The sequence below is a fragment of the Trachinotus anak genome, unplaced genomic scaffold (assembly GCF_046630095.1).
Source record: "Trachinotus anak isolate AG129_WGS33_773 ecotype Australia unplaced genomic scaffold, CSIRO_AGI_Tana_v1 ptg000021l, whole genome shotgun sequence".
NCBI classification, from domain to species: Eukaryota; Metazoa; Chordata; class Actinopteri; order Carangiformes; family Carangidae; genus Trachinotus; species Trachinotus anak.
In genome coordinates this window covers 29,186,625-29,201,174 of record NW_027273872.1, presented here as the reverse complement: position 1 = coordinate 29,201,174, position 14,550 = coordinate 29,186,625, and the positions used below count along the sequence as shown (strand labels likewise).

The 14,550-nt window shown below is 42.1% G+C and overlaps 1 protein-coding gene across 2 annotated transcripts; it reads right to left on the bottom strand.

The window, feature by feature from the left end:
* Nucleotides 1-4,140: 4,140 nt before the first annotated feature.
* elf2a (E74-like factor 2a (ets domain transcription factor)) lies at nucleotides 4,141-12,859 on the bottom strand. Of its 2 annotated transcripts, none has more exons than XM_071458641.1 (9): nucleotides 12,557-12,859; nucleotides 11,035-11,118; nucleotides 9,434-9,719; nucleotides 8,103-8,210; nucleotides 7,257-7,373; nucleotides 6,834-6,917; nucleotides 5,880-6,072; nucleotides 5,542-5,796; nucleotides 4,141-5,388 (listed from the first exon to the last, which is right to left on the bottom strand). In XM_071458641.1, the coding sequence occupies exons 2-9, from the start codon at nucleotides 11,107-11,109 to the stop codon at nucleotides 4,818-4,820; spliced, it is 1,689 nt and encodes a 562-aa protein (XP_071314742.1). In that variant the 5' UTR covers nucleotides 11,110-11,118; nucleotides 12,557-12,859; the 3' UTR covers nucleotides 4,141-4,817. The 2 variants fall into 2 exon arrangements, with proteins under 2 accessions (XP_071314742.1, XP_071314743.1); XM_071458642.1 differs by having other exon boundaries at nucleotides 7,257-7,370.
* Between the last annotated feature and the right edge of the window lie 1,691 nt (nucleotides 12,860-14,550).

Below are 14,550 nucleotides of genomic sequence, written 5' to 3'. Positions count from 1 at the left end.
CACTCAGTGGATAAGCAGTAATTTCTTAAAGCTAAACGAGGATAGAAATACAGTTGGTTGGCCCCAAAGCCAAAAGAGATAATTTTTCTACCAGGCTTGGAAACCTCAAACAATACAACAAAATAGAAGTAACAAGTCTGGGTGTAATTTTGGACTCTTTCAAATCCCACATAAGTAAGGTAACCAAAACAGCTTTCTTCCACCTCAGAAATATTGCCAGAGCTTGCCTGTTTTTAACTCAACAAGACGCTGAGAAGCGCATTCATGCTTTTATCTCAAGTAGATTGGACTACTGTAATGCACTTCTCACTGGTCTTCCAAAACAGTTGATTGAGAAATTACAGCTAATTCAGAACTCTGCCGCTAGACTTTTAACAAAAACAAGGACAAGAGAACACATTACACATTATTCCTGTACTTGGCTTCCTGTGTCTTTTAGAATTGATTGTAAAATTCTTTTACTTTTATACAAAGTCCCTCCAGGATTTTGCTGGCTTTTTTGTGATTGTTGCGGCCTCAAATGCCTGATTTTGCGGCAGACTTTTCAAAAAGTTGCGGTGAAAGTTGTGATGTTTTGAGGCTGTTTTTTCTAGAATATTGCAAGAACAAATTAATTTATAAAAGCAGTTGCAACTGTTTTTAGTGTTCTATGTAACCTTTCCAAAAAAGGCACAGGATTTCAGCAATATTAAGGTTTAAAGTGCACAGAACATTGATATCAGCTGTCAGTGACAACAACAAATCTGTTAAAGTATTTTCCTAAAATAATAGACTTACCCACTCTACTGTTACCCTCACTAATAAAATATTGTGTGAGCTTATTTGTGTATGCCCTCTTCTCTGCATCACTGCATCAGTGACAGCTGACACACACACTCACACATACAGCTTTAAAACATTGAACAGAGCAAGTACAGCACATTTAATCATTTCATTTAATATTTTTATTCGTAAACATTTATTTTTCTCATACTCGCTGGCATACACCCACACACGCTGCGCACACATACACGCACACACTCTTTGAAACTCAGACAAGCATACCTCTGTAACTTTCTAATTATGCTTCTCAACATTTTCCATAAATGTGCAGACACGGGGGAGAACATGCAAACTCCACACGGAAAGGCCCCAGAACCTTCTTGCCGTGAGGTGACAGCGCTAATCACTGCATCATCAGGCCGCCCACCATATGATATGAAGTATTATTTTTATATTGCTGTTTCTCATGTCTGACATCTACTGTTTTATTTTTATTTTTTAATTGAATTTATTACTAAAAATTATGTTTCACTGGAGATTCAGCTACCTCTTTTTATTATACAAACTTGTGACAGTGAAGTTCACCTTCACCTTGATCCACACATGTATTTTGTTTTTATTCGTTTTTGTTACGGTCGATTGTAAATTGTGTACATTATTTAATTCAACTCCAAACCAAAGTCCAAAGGAAAGTCCCTTCAAGGCAGACGATGACAGGTAATGATGTTCCTATTCCCAAGTAACACTGCTCTTAGCAATGTTTGCTTAGTTGTTTTCCAAAAGAGTAAATTCATCATATCTCCTGATTTAGGTTTCACTGGTGGCATTACACATTTCTGAGCAAACATGTCTGACTTGAACCGTTTCACTGGAATTGGTTAAATGCAAATAACATCTACAGTTGAAGTCAGAATTTCACATACACCTTAGCCAAAGACGTTTAAACACAGTTATTCACAGTTCCTGATATTTAATCCAATACTTTTCACCCTATATATGCTCTTTTAGGAAACATCAGGAAGCACCAGATAAATGGCCATTGTTACACAGATGACAACCAGCTATACTTAGCTATGAAGTCAGGTGGTCAAACTTCAGGTGAGTCTTAAGTACATAAAAAACCTGGAAGAGCAGCAATTTTTTACTCTTAAATTCAGACAAACTGAAGTTATTGTACTTGGCCCTAAACACTTCAGAGAGACATGATCTGATGATATACTGACTCTGGATGACATCACCTTGGCCTCCAGTGCTACAGTCAGAAACCTTGGTGTCTTTTTTTGACCAGGACATGTCCTTTACTTCACATATAAAGCATGTCTCTAGGACAGCTGTCTTCCATGTGACCATTATTCTGAAAATCAGGGTCTGACCTGACCCTGTAAAGATCCTTGAGATCATGTACATTATGAGAAAATAAGACTCTTGATCTGTTTGATCTGTTGTGTGAGTCACAGAGGCTCACACTGCTTCAGCTCTACCACCACAGGTCAGACCATAATGTGGTTTTCTCTGGTTTTCAGTCTTCCTACTAATCCTGTGTAGTGAGGCAGGCTGCAACCACCAGCTCATTCAGAACCTGGATCCCAGAGACCAGAGAGTCTGTAGGGGACTGTTTTGAGTTCACAGATCTGAATGTACTGTTGGAGTCACAGGAAAATGAAAACAGCAAGGACACTGATTTTGACAGATGATTGACTCAACCACAGATTACAGAACCATAACTGGCTATAAAGAGAAGAACAGCCAATGAGTTCAGGTGTGACACAGCCTCACCTGTTCTCTCTCCCACCACTTCAGCTGCTTCTCCTACAACATCTCCTTCACACTGCTGCAACCCTGACACTGCAGCTGCAAGTTTCTCCACACTGGGGTCAAGTCAAGGGAGGGTCCTGGTCCTGTAGAAAACATCATGTCTTGTTTCGGTACCTAAAGTATAACGCCCAGCTGAGATAAATGACTATAGAGCAGTGGGCCACTGTGAGGGCCTCACATGACAAATCATGAAGACCCTGAAGAAGTAGCTGCTTCTCCACCTTCTGAGGTCACAGGTTGAACAGCACTAGATCCCCTACAGTTTGTAACAGGAACATGGTGGAGTAGATGATCTGTCCTCTATGTGTTCCATCAGACTCATTCTTACTTGAATGAGCAAGGTAGTTGTGTGATGATTTTGTTCTTTGATTTTTCAAGTGCATTTAACACCATCTGACCCCCCCCCCCCCCCATTCTCAAAAACAAGCTAGAAGGGATGGGGTGGATCTATCACCTATAAATACCTAGGTGTGCACCTGGACAGTAAACTGGACTGGTCCCTGAACACAGATGCCATCTACAGGAAGGGGGGGGCAGCTATTCTTCCTCAGGTGCTTTGACGTGCTTTGCAGTGAATGCTGCACATTTTATCAGCGTGTTCTCTTCTCTGCTGTGGTCTGCTGGGGCAGCAGCCGGTCAGACCAGAACACAAGGAGACTGGATGAGCTGGTTCAAAAAGCTGGGTCTGTGACTGAAGGAGTCTGGACTCACTCAAGACTGTTGTGGAGAGACACATGCTCTGTAAGATGCAGCCATGTTGGACAAAACCAACCATCCTCTCCACAACATCCTTCAGACCAGAGAAGCAGTTACAGTCATTGGCCAGCATTCAGTACTCTTACCATTAGGGCACTATAGACTCACCCAGTGAGCGTGAGTTCTTTTAATATTGATGGTTTCTTCACTTTCTTGTGGTCCTTCTGTTCTTCTGTATGTTCACCTTGTACTCGAAGGCGGTATGACTGCTTTAGAGGAAGGGGCTCAGGAATCATTTGATCAACTCAAAGCCAAATATGGAACACCATCTAACCACTTTGTGCGAATCAGACATTTCACCAATAAAATAAATCTTCATGAATCTCAGCCAAAAGCTTCTGTTGCAATTTCGTTGCAGTTTTATCACAATAAAAAATTCATATCCCACTTTCATGGAAAATAACAGTTGCTCAACACATTAATCTTTGACATAAAAAGGCATAGGGACCTGGGGACCGGGTTTGGGGAGGTGACATAGTCTGATGCCGTGGAGTTGATAGTAAATGTATTTAAATATTTGAGGTGACTTTTGCTTGTATCTGCTTTTGCAAAGTTACAACGATATAACAGTGATGTGAACAGTCATTATCATCTCCCAATGAATAAGTCTGAAATACTGGACTCTGACACTGAGCTTGCAAAGAAGTGAAATGAGGCTCATTAGCAGCAGCACAGGGCTCCTCTGTGGCCAGACCAGCACTCTCTACTCTGTGTTAACATAACATCTTTAAAAGGCACAAAGCATGTCACTTAATACTTGTTTAACATTTCATTTTTCAGACAGGTGAATAAAACAACTTTAGACAGTTTTAATTCACATTTGTCTTTTTTATAATACATATTTCCGTAAAATCTACTTCAATACACTGATAGTACAAGAAAAAATAGTATATCATAGTTCAAATGTGGAGCATTCGGGCCTTTATCTCGACGCAGACATCCTTTTACTCCCTTTTTATGAACGGTAGAAAAAGATGGAAGGTGATGGAGCTGTGGAGTAAAGACTGAAACAGAGGAGGGAACCGCACTACATCTGTATGAACACACATCTGTATGGACACACACACCTGTATGGACACACACCTCTGTATGGAGACACACCCGCTGAGTATCAAAAACATTTGTACAGCTGCTTACAACAAAGTTTTCTCAGTCTTTATATTAGGTTTGATTAGAAAAAGGAGTTTTCCATGTACAATCTAAGACTGAGCTCTGAAGGATTTGTGTGTGTGTGTGTGTGTGTGTGTGTGTGTGTGTGTGTGTTTGTGTGCGCGCGCGCGCAACAGTCCCTTTAATCCTTTGTAGGGCTTCAGTGACCCTGGAGACTAACATTAGGCTGACAGTCTGAGCCAATGAGAGAGGAGCTTTGCTCTGGGTTGGGGGGTGGGGGTGTCCTGCACTTCTGCAGCAGTGTCCACAGTCACTTCCTGTACCCCCCACCCCCCCTTCCCTCCCCTCGGTGGCCCTGGTTCATGGCAGGGCTCTCAGGATGATGGGGTTTCTGCTGATGCTGCTAGTGGGCTGGAGGGGGGTGGAGCCTCTGCTGCTACTTCTGACTGTGTTGCCTCAGGCTGAAAGCTGGAGGGCTTTGGGGACTGGGTGGGGATTTTGGGCAGGGTGGGGTGAGGCTGGCTCACCTGGAACTGAGGCAGTGGCTGAGCCACCGCTGCCGGTTTCGCCAAGATGAGCTGCGGCGCCGACCGGCCCCCTGTAAGCTGGGCTGTGGGCGCATTGCCGGCTGCAGGTTTAGCAGCAGTCAGCTGTGTAGCAACAGGTTTGGCCTGGATGAGCTGCGTCACCTGGCCTGTCGGGTTGGCCTGCATGAGCGTGGCCAGCTGGTTGGCTGGGATGGTAATGATGGTGATTTTCTCTCCTGCTTTGGAACCAGTGGGCAGCACAGTGGGCAGAGCCTGGATCACCAGTTTGGGGGGGGCACCGGCAGAGGCGTTAGCTACCGTTACTGGCACCCCTGCGGTGGTGGTGAGGATGGGCGAGGAATTTAACGTCACCTGACCTAGAGAGTTGGTCATGACCACTGGCATGGCTCTGATGGGCCTGGAGAAGACAGGAGGAGAGGATGTTGATTCACATCATGTTGGACCAGATCAGACCATATTAGACCATGTTAGATCAGATCAGACCAGATCCCTGAAGCCACCTCTGAAGACCCGTTCATTATCACATATAAATATCAAAGCAGACTCAGACCTGGTGGCGGCGTTGCTGGGGATGACGGTGACATAAGTCTGCTGAGGCTGGGTGGCAGAAGAGGGGTTGGTGCCCAGGCTGGCGGGGCCCTGCTGGTGAACCGGGTGTTGGCTGGACACCACGCACTCAGTGTCTTCCACCTCCACGCCCTCCTCATCCTCATCAATGACGCGAATGTTCTTGGGCATGTCTTTAAATTGGTAGGCCAGTCGCTGACCCTCCACCTTGGCCAGGATCCCACGCTGGTAGTAATACCTGCACACAAAGAGGATCGTCAGAACTGTGTTGTGACAAAGACAAGCCGGTCTGGACTATCAGAGTGGGGAGGATGGGCTGACCTCAGTGCTCGGCCCATGGTCTCATAGTTCATATCGGGCTTGTTCTTGTGTTTTCCCCACAGTTTGGACACGGCCTTGGAGTCGACCAGCTTGAAGATGCCCTTCTCTCTCTGCATCCACTTGATGTAACGGGGACAGGTGTTCTTGTCCTGCAGCAGCTCTAGCAGGAACTCCCACAGGTAGGTGGTGTTACCTGGAGGACGCACAGCAGCACAGCAGGTTATATAGTTATCTTTACAATGATGGATCAATACCTCGATTGTCCAAACAGTTAGTTACCAATATCAATAGTACAAATCAGCTTGGGCCAGTCGCAATGAGGAAACATCAGAGAGCAGTGACTCAGCTGTGACCTGTCACCAGGCATCCATCACCTGTCATCTATCATACATCACCTGTCATCTATCATACATCATTTGTCACCTGTCATCCATCACCTGTCACCTGTCATCCGTCACCTGTCATCTGTCACCTGTCATCCATCAGCTATCACTTGCCATCTATCACATGTCACAGGGAGCTAATCCAGCTGACGCTGGACCAGAGGAAAATTTAAATCATCATGTTAGTGATATTCAGACTCTATAAATCATCATGTTAGTGATATTTAGTGATATTCAGCCTCATGTACGCAGTGATATTCAGACTCTATAAATCATCATGTTAGTGATATTCAGTCTCTATAAATCATATGTGCAGTGATATTCAGACTCTATAAATCATGTGTTAGTGATATTCAGGCTCTATACATCATGTGCGCAGTGATATTCAGACTCTATAAATAATGTGTTAGTAACATTCAGACTCTATAAATCACATTAGTGATATTCAGACTCTATAAATCATGTTAGTGATATTCAGATCCCCTCACACATTCGTTTATTTCTTTAGTTTTTCAGAGCAGACTCTGATCAGAGGTGAAATCAGAGCTCATGATAAAACTCTGATACAAACCTTTCCCCTCCCTCTGCCTCTTCTTGATCCCCAGGTCAAAGGATCCGTTGGAAGCAGGCTGGTGTGACTTGGGCTTTCGTCCTCCTGAAATAAACACACACACACACACACAGAGAGCAGGTCAAATCTCTGACGGATGAATGTGTCAGGTCAGTGCCGCTCGTCACACTAAGAATTCTCAACCGGTTGAATAACCAGCAGATACTCCCTGCATTGTCTCAGTATTATTTTCAAACATGCTCCATGTTCTTCTTCTTGGCCTTGTAGTGATTTCCTCTTCACTGACTCTTCTGTGGTTGGATGTGTTAATGGAGGATGTGCTCAGTCTACAGTTGAGATACACACCTGTGTGTGTTCTCTCTAAATGAAGCAGGTTCCACACTGAGCTCCACAGAGCCCCCTAGTGTCAGTGTAGATACTGACCTCCTCTCTTCTTCTTGACTGCAGGTTCACAGTCTGGAGGGATGGGGAAGGACTCCTCCTCTATGGGCCCACACTCTGTAGACACCTCCACCACTGTCTCCATCATCACATCTTCTGCTGGAGTCAAACACAACAACGTTCACACTGTTCTCCTGCTGGACCACAGTCACCTGGACTCTAGTCTCTGATGGACTGAAGAGACCAGGTCCAGATCTACTCCACCACACAGACACGGAGGTGTCCGCACATCATGAGTGTTGGTCTGTGCAGACCCACAGAGACACACAAAGTAACAAAACTGAGCCACACTCAGATGAACACACTAATATTCAGTCTGTGTTGTATTAATATGTAATAGATTAAACTCATTAATGGTCACAGTTATCAGTTTCACTACACAATTCTATAACAGTGTGTGTGTGTGTGTGTGTGTTGCTCAAATGTCCCAACATAGTTACACTTTTACCTGCAGCATTATATTAATGAATATTTACAAGTAATCTGATCAGAATCACCGCAGGACCAGGTATTCCTCAGAAGAACCAAAGAAATATTTATTCTTACAGTATCATCAGAAAAATCAGAACATTACATTGACCTCCAGGCAAACTGACTGTTCCACACAGACAATTTCATCACTATTATCTATTCATTGAAGGCTTCAGGACCTGAGCAGCTTCAACCTCACTAACTGATGTAATCAAATCAAATCAGAGCCTGGACTTCACCTGATATCTAAACCTCATCAACAATAAAAGCAGCAGCTGACTGCTGTAACCACCACCTGAAACACAGCTGTCCGTACGACTCACTGAATCTATCATACAGAGGAGGAAGTGTGTTTACCTGTGCTGCGTTCACTGTGCAGTCCTCCAGGGGACTCCATGTGCAGAAGAGCTTCAGCTGCTTCAAACGTTTTGTCAAAACACACCATGTCATGACCCGACATCTCGACTGAGAAGAGTAACAGACAAAACTCTGTCAGCATACATGTCACAGAGGACACGATGACAACACAAAGAGACAACCAACACTCACACCAAGACAGTGCTGTAACCTCAGCTGTTTTGAAATGTTAACTTCCTTGTTTGAGGTTTGTAGAGGCGGTCCGGTCCTCCCTTCCTGTTTCCTGTAATCTGGTCTAACAGTTAAACACTGTTCCTGCCAGCAGGGGACAGTCTGCTGTAATCATACACAGCATTTCTCTCTAACTGTACCGCTGAAAAAAGTGTAGACCAGTGTAATGACACCAAGTTATATGGAATTTAACACTGATCTGGGCTCATGAAAACTTTGATTATTAAGTAGTAATAAATAATAAATTTAAAAAAGTTATCAATTAAGTTATGTTTACATCCTCTGTTATCGATACAGTCATGTTTACATCCTCTGTCATCAAATAAGGTTGGTTTACATTCTGTTATCAATAAAGTCATATTTACACCCTGTCATCGATAAAGTCATGTTTACATCCTGTTATCAATAAAGTCATGCTTACATCCAGTAATCAAAAAAGTAATGTTTACATCCAGTTATCAATTAAGTTATGTTTACATCCTATTTTCAATTAAGTTGTGTTTACATCCTCTGTTATCAATAAAGTCATGTTTACACGCACTCTGACTGAACCATTTAATAAAATAATTCAATCAATCAATAATCGGAGTGTTGATGATGTCATGGATCCAGTGCTTGACCCCACTAACTGAAGGTCAGACGATTCTGTGACAATTAAGACTGATCTGGATTTAAAGGTGAACAGACAGAGGAGTGTGGCTCTACAGCTCAGCATCAGATTGATGTTGATTGAAGGTTTTATATTCAGGTTGTAATGTAAGAGGTAGGATGTAGTGTGTAGAGATAGGACATAGTGTGTGGAGGGAGGATGTAGTGTGTAGAGGTAGTATGTATTGAATACCTGTCCTCAGTTTAATGCACCTATGCTGCTGTGATGCAGATGCAGATACTTGTCCTGACTTAATAACAAGGTTGTTGACTCTGAATGACCTCGACCAGCAGTAACAGTTCTCTGAATAATCAACTGAAGCTGTGCTCTGAACCAGTTACTGAAAAGTATCTGTAGTATTAAAGATGAATCTCACTCCAACCCCACACAGGACTGTTTTCACAGTTATCTATAAATCTATTGATAAGACAGACCTGATATTCAGCCTCACCGGTCTCAGCCACCTCTGTGACCACCTCCTGCTCCTCAGCCACATCCTGCATCAGATATGTCTCGTCATCATACACCAGGACCTGGGCTGAATAGCACTCCTCCACCTGGGTGCTGGGGACCTCCTCCACGATTACAGCTGGACAGCCCTCCTCCTGCAGCACCATACCCTCCTCTTCTTCCACATCTTCCTCCATCTCCTCGCCGCCCTCCATGATCACCGCCTCCACCTCCTGCTGAACCACCTCTTCCTCCTCCTCCTCCTCCTCAGCAGGATGCTGCTCATGCTGAACAGTGTCACAACAGTCAGACATGATGGACACAATGAAACATTTCACTCTATATCGAGACATGGTTCTGGACCTGGTTCTGGTCTTACAAAGAACCAAGTTTATCCCTCTCTTCTGTTTCTGATAGTTTTCTAATAGCTTGAAATCATGAATGTTGAACAAAATGGAGACACTGACCTCTGACATCAGGGCAACAACCTCTCTGCTGTTATTGAAAACACACTTTACTACAGTGCAAGTCAAATTACTAAATGTAAAGTAAAATTACTGAGTAAACGTGTTCTCAGGTAAAGGTACAAAGTTAAACTGTCTCTAAATGAACATGTTACTGCGTTACATTTTAAAATAGGAGGGGGAGGGGTCAAACTACTTATATGGTGATAATAACAATAAGGTGAGAACAGCAGCCAGTTAATTCAGTTCAGACTCTTTGCTGCCTGTGATACAACTGATATAGACTCAGCTGTCAGTTTATTAGTTGTGATGTCGTCTAATACAACAGTCCTGTTATAAATCCTCCTTCATGAAGGTTTTACAGGTTGTAATGTAAGAGGTAGGATGTAGTGTGTAGAGATAGGATGGAGTGTGTGGAGCTAGGATGTATGGAGGTAGGACATAGTGTGTGGAGGGAGGATGTAGTGTGTAGAGGTAGTATGTATTGAATACCTGTCCTCAGTTTAATGCACCTATGCTGCTATGATGCAGATGCAGATACTTGTCCTGACTTAATAACTAGAGCTGAAACATTAATCAATTAGTGTATTAATCAATCAACAGAAAACTAATTGGAAACTATTTACATAATTAATTCATTGTTTCTGTAATTTATCAAACAAAAATGCTTAAAACTCAAATGTGAGGATTTGATGTTTTTCACATATAACAAACTAAACATCTGAGGGTTTTAGAGCACAAGTCACATAAAACAAGAAGTTTGAATACATTAATATTAACAGGCAGTTTTTACAACTTTATGATGTTTCACTGACAAAATAATCACTTGGAAAATAATGGGCAGATCAATCAACTGTTAGCTGCAGGTATTTTGGAAAGTCATGGTTGTAGCATTTTGTCTTCTAACATTTTGTCTTCAAATCTTTCCAGTAAGCTGTTGACTGTCACTCTGCCTCCAGGTTTATATAAATATAAAAGGTTTCATGTTACATTTAAGGAAGGAACAGAAAGTTTAAAATCATCTTCATTAACAGACTAAGAGACTATTCTGTGGAAAATAACCTGATGTTTCTAATGCCTATATGAGAGGCTTAGTACTGACAAGACCCAAATGCCTCTCAGGGTTATAAAGGCTTACCTGCTGGGGTTCCTCCACCACGGTGACATACTCCACTATGTTCCCTCCACCGTCTGACACTACCACAGAAGTCATCACTCATTCCTATCAAAGTAAAAAATAAAAGCAGGTTGGGATTGAGAGAGTATGCTAACATAACACATCTTAAGGATTTACAGTATGATTTTATAATATAATTTAAATACAGTTTTGTAGTATGTTTGTGTGTATGTGAGCAAGAGGTGGGGTCATGTGAAAGCCCCATGGGCACCAGCGTCCCTCATGACTTAGTCCCAGTAATATTGTGGTCTTTGTTGTGAGGAAAGATCCAGTCAAAAACATCTTCTGGTACTTTCAGTCTTATGTTAAATTCAGCTACTAAGCGATCTAACAACAGGCATTTTATTTCAAGAACACTGTAACTAAAATTACTGAGAATGCAACTTATTATTCATCAAGCATCAAATTCACGTTAAGAAACAACCACATCTTTATACAAGAGCCATAGACTACAGCAACCAACAAAGTAGCTAAAGCACTGACACCTGAAACAACCAAACCATCAACAACAATAACTGTCTTCTGTATGAAGATGATCTGAATTTGATGCCTGATAAAGATGTGTGGTGGATTCCCATAGGGCTGACAGTGTGTGAGAGTTAATGACATGTTTGCATGATTGCAGATTTTCCTACACACCTGTCTACCTGGTGTTCATTGGTTAACACTTATGTTTCAGTGAGAATAAATTTTATGAAGATGCTTCACAGTTGTCTTCTGTGATATACTGTAATAGACTGAGCCTTATAGTTCATCGACACTGAACTCACGAGTATATGATATGAACACTGCTCCAAGTATGTGTGGTAGGCTTAGTAAACACTGTCATATTGTTCCTATACAGAAACTACACGGCTAAGAGTACAGTAGTATTAGGAGGGACTTCTTCTGACAGTTCATCCGTAAACACAGCAACAATCCTGGACAGAGCTCCGGATACATAGAGGGAAACCGAGCCGTTGGCTACATGCCAGGTCCTCTTATTAAAACAGGGAAGAGTGACCGGCGGTGTCCATGATGTGAGACAACACCAATCTGTTCAGAGATGTCAAACATCGACCTGTCTCTCCATAGGCTAATGTTTACTTTCTGAGCGTCTCTGTGCTCAGTCTGCAGCTCCAAACTCTACTGCTAACTAGTTAGCTAATGTTTCTCCTACTTAGTTAACAAGACTTCATCAACTTAGTTATTACACTGTCTTTGTTAAGTACTGTCGCATATTCAGTACGATAAAAATAAATAAACACTACCTTCTCCCTTAATGGGGAAATCTCCCACAGCCCAATAACTTGGCAATGGCTATCGTTAAGGTTAGTTATTGAGCTCCAATCGGTTAGCAGGCGGGTAGCAAACATATACGCCGTCTTAAATGAAGGAATACACTGACACTGGCATGAATGGAGCTAATTCTGACATCTGCACTGGGAATTGTGCTCTATCAGAGCCTGCTGATGTGTCGATGCACCGAGTTTCCTCCCCTTACCTTGTTTTGCTTTTGATAGCGAAAGGTAAGCTCCACGGCTAACACTAGCTGGGCCTAATGTTAGCTAATGTTAGCCAAGTTGACGAGGCCAAAACGCTTAATTCTCTCGCACAAACAAGTGTTTGCAACCGCTACGCCCCCCGGGAATCACTCTACAGACACCTATCGACGTCCTGCGTTGAAGTGTGAAGGGTGAACACGGGTGCAGGTCCTGAACTCGTGTTTTGATAACTGCTAGTTTCTTGCTATCCTGTAGCTTTCCGGCGCGCCGCCTCTTCGCTACAACTGATCCAGCGGGTCAAAGCACAGACCGCCGTGACGTCACGAGGCCAACCCCCCCCAACCCCCCCCAACCCCCCCCGCCCCGTCAACAACAAATAACCTCATATGTACTTTCTAGTACGATGTAAACTCGTAACTACTCTCATGTCTAAATCACAGATTAACCCATCAACAGCCGAACCAACGAACAGACACATATATGAATATGAATTTAGTCAATACAGTTTTACTTCTCTGATCACAGTAAATCTGTTTATCAAGTCTCACTGAGCTCTGCTGTGATCATTCCTCCTGTTCATACTGGTCATTAAGAGGTCCCCTCATTACAACACAGGCCAGACAAAATACCTGCAACACAGTTTATCTGAAGTCCTTGTGAGGCTTCAGCTGTCTGGTCTGATCTGGGCCTCATCTTCATACGAGTTCCTGAGTCGAAATCCGTTTTTTCAAACAATATTTTCAACTGATACTGTATTTAGGCCTACTTATTAAGGTGCATATTACTAAATTAATGTGTTACATCAAATAACCACACAGCAAACCTGGTCACAGGTAGTAATCCAGCACAGGAAGACTGTATACAATGAACAGAGAGTTGGTCGACTGGCAAATCAAATATTTTCAGAACATAAGAAAATAAGTTTATTGTCATATTAGTTAAGCATGAAAGTTTATGAAAAATTAACATTTTTACCAAAGAATATTGTTTGCAATGGGTTTTACTTTTTGCTCAGAAATAATAATTGATTTTAATGACCTGATTTTACACAAAAGAAGAAGAAGAGGAAGTGAGTTATAGTAACACCAAGCAAATCACAACGAAGGCTTTTTATTAAAGGACATGACTGTGTTGTCCATTACATGATATGGGTCATGGGTGAACAGTTTTCTGAAAATAATTTTTTCTTCATGGGGATAAGTCTGACTGTTCAAACCATATTTGAGGTCTAAATCAAGACGGACATAAAAATGTCCATACACAAGCTAAAACAAAGATTAAGCCTCACATCACACTAATGAATTGTACAGGGTCAAGTCACTTAACTACAAAAATGTGATATTCTTAACCACACAGGTAGCTTTGGTTTAATTTGCTTAGAGCTCTAAAAATGTATATGTTTAATCTGTGTTCAGTAATTAAATATAAATGTCACCATTTGATGTATCAGAGTTTAAAGCTAATTTTCATCTGTAGTCCCTTGGCAGTGACAGCAGACAAAAAGTTAAAATAACCACAACTCCTCGACCTCGATGGAAAACATTAGGAGGTCAAGGCAGATGTGAAGGAGAGGTCATAAGGACTTAGGAAAAGACAACTGTGCTGCACTTACACTAGGATTTTTTTTAAACTAACTTTATTAATAACACATGGATGATCAGTACAGTGACAAACTCAGTGCTGTTGGCCGACAGTTCAAGTACAGTTTCCTGTCCAACATTCACATCTCCTCAGACAGGATGTTTTCAGTTTGTACACAGGGAACATTTAACCCTCAGTCACCCATAGGAGGCAACAACAAAACAGACATCATAGAATAGACTTAGACCAGGAGGGCAAAACCACATGCAGAGCCCTTAAATTCAAACATAAAGTGTCCATCAGAACAAACTATGACACAAATTATCACAAGTACATTTATGTATGTAAGTTCACCATAGTGACAGATCACCTTGTATTCACTTTTATTTTTATTTATTTATTTATTTATTGT

Bases quoted from the DNA above. Each gene is read 5' to 3' on its own strand.
- elf2a (XM_071458641.1), bottom strand. From the start codon at position 11,109: ATGACTTCTGTGGTAGTGTCAGACGGTGGAGGGAACATAGTGGAGTAT. The intron at 7,374-8,102 runs GTAAACACACTT...GTTTGACTCCAG, and splicing joins GCACAGTGAACGCAGCACAG to CAGAAGATGTGATGATGGAG. The intron at 6,073-6,833 runs GTTTGTATCAGA...TGCGTCCTCCAG, and splicing joins GAGGCAGAGGGAGGGGAAAG to GTAACACCACCTACCTGTGG.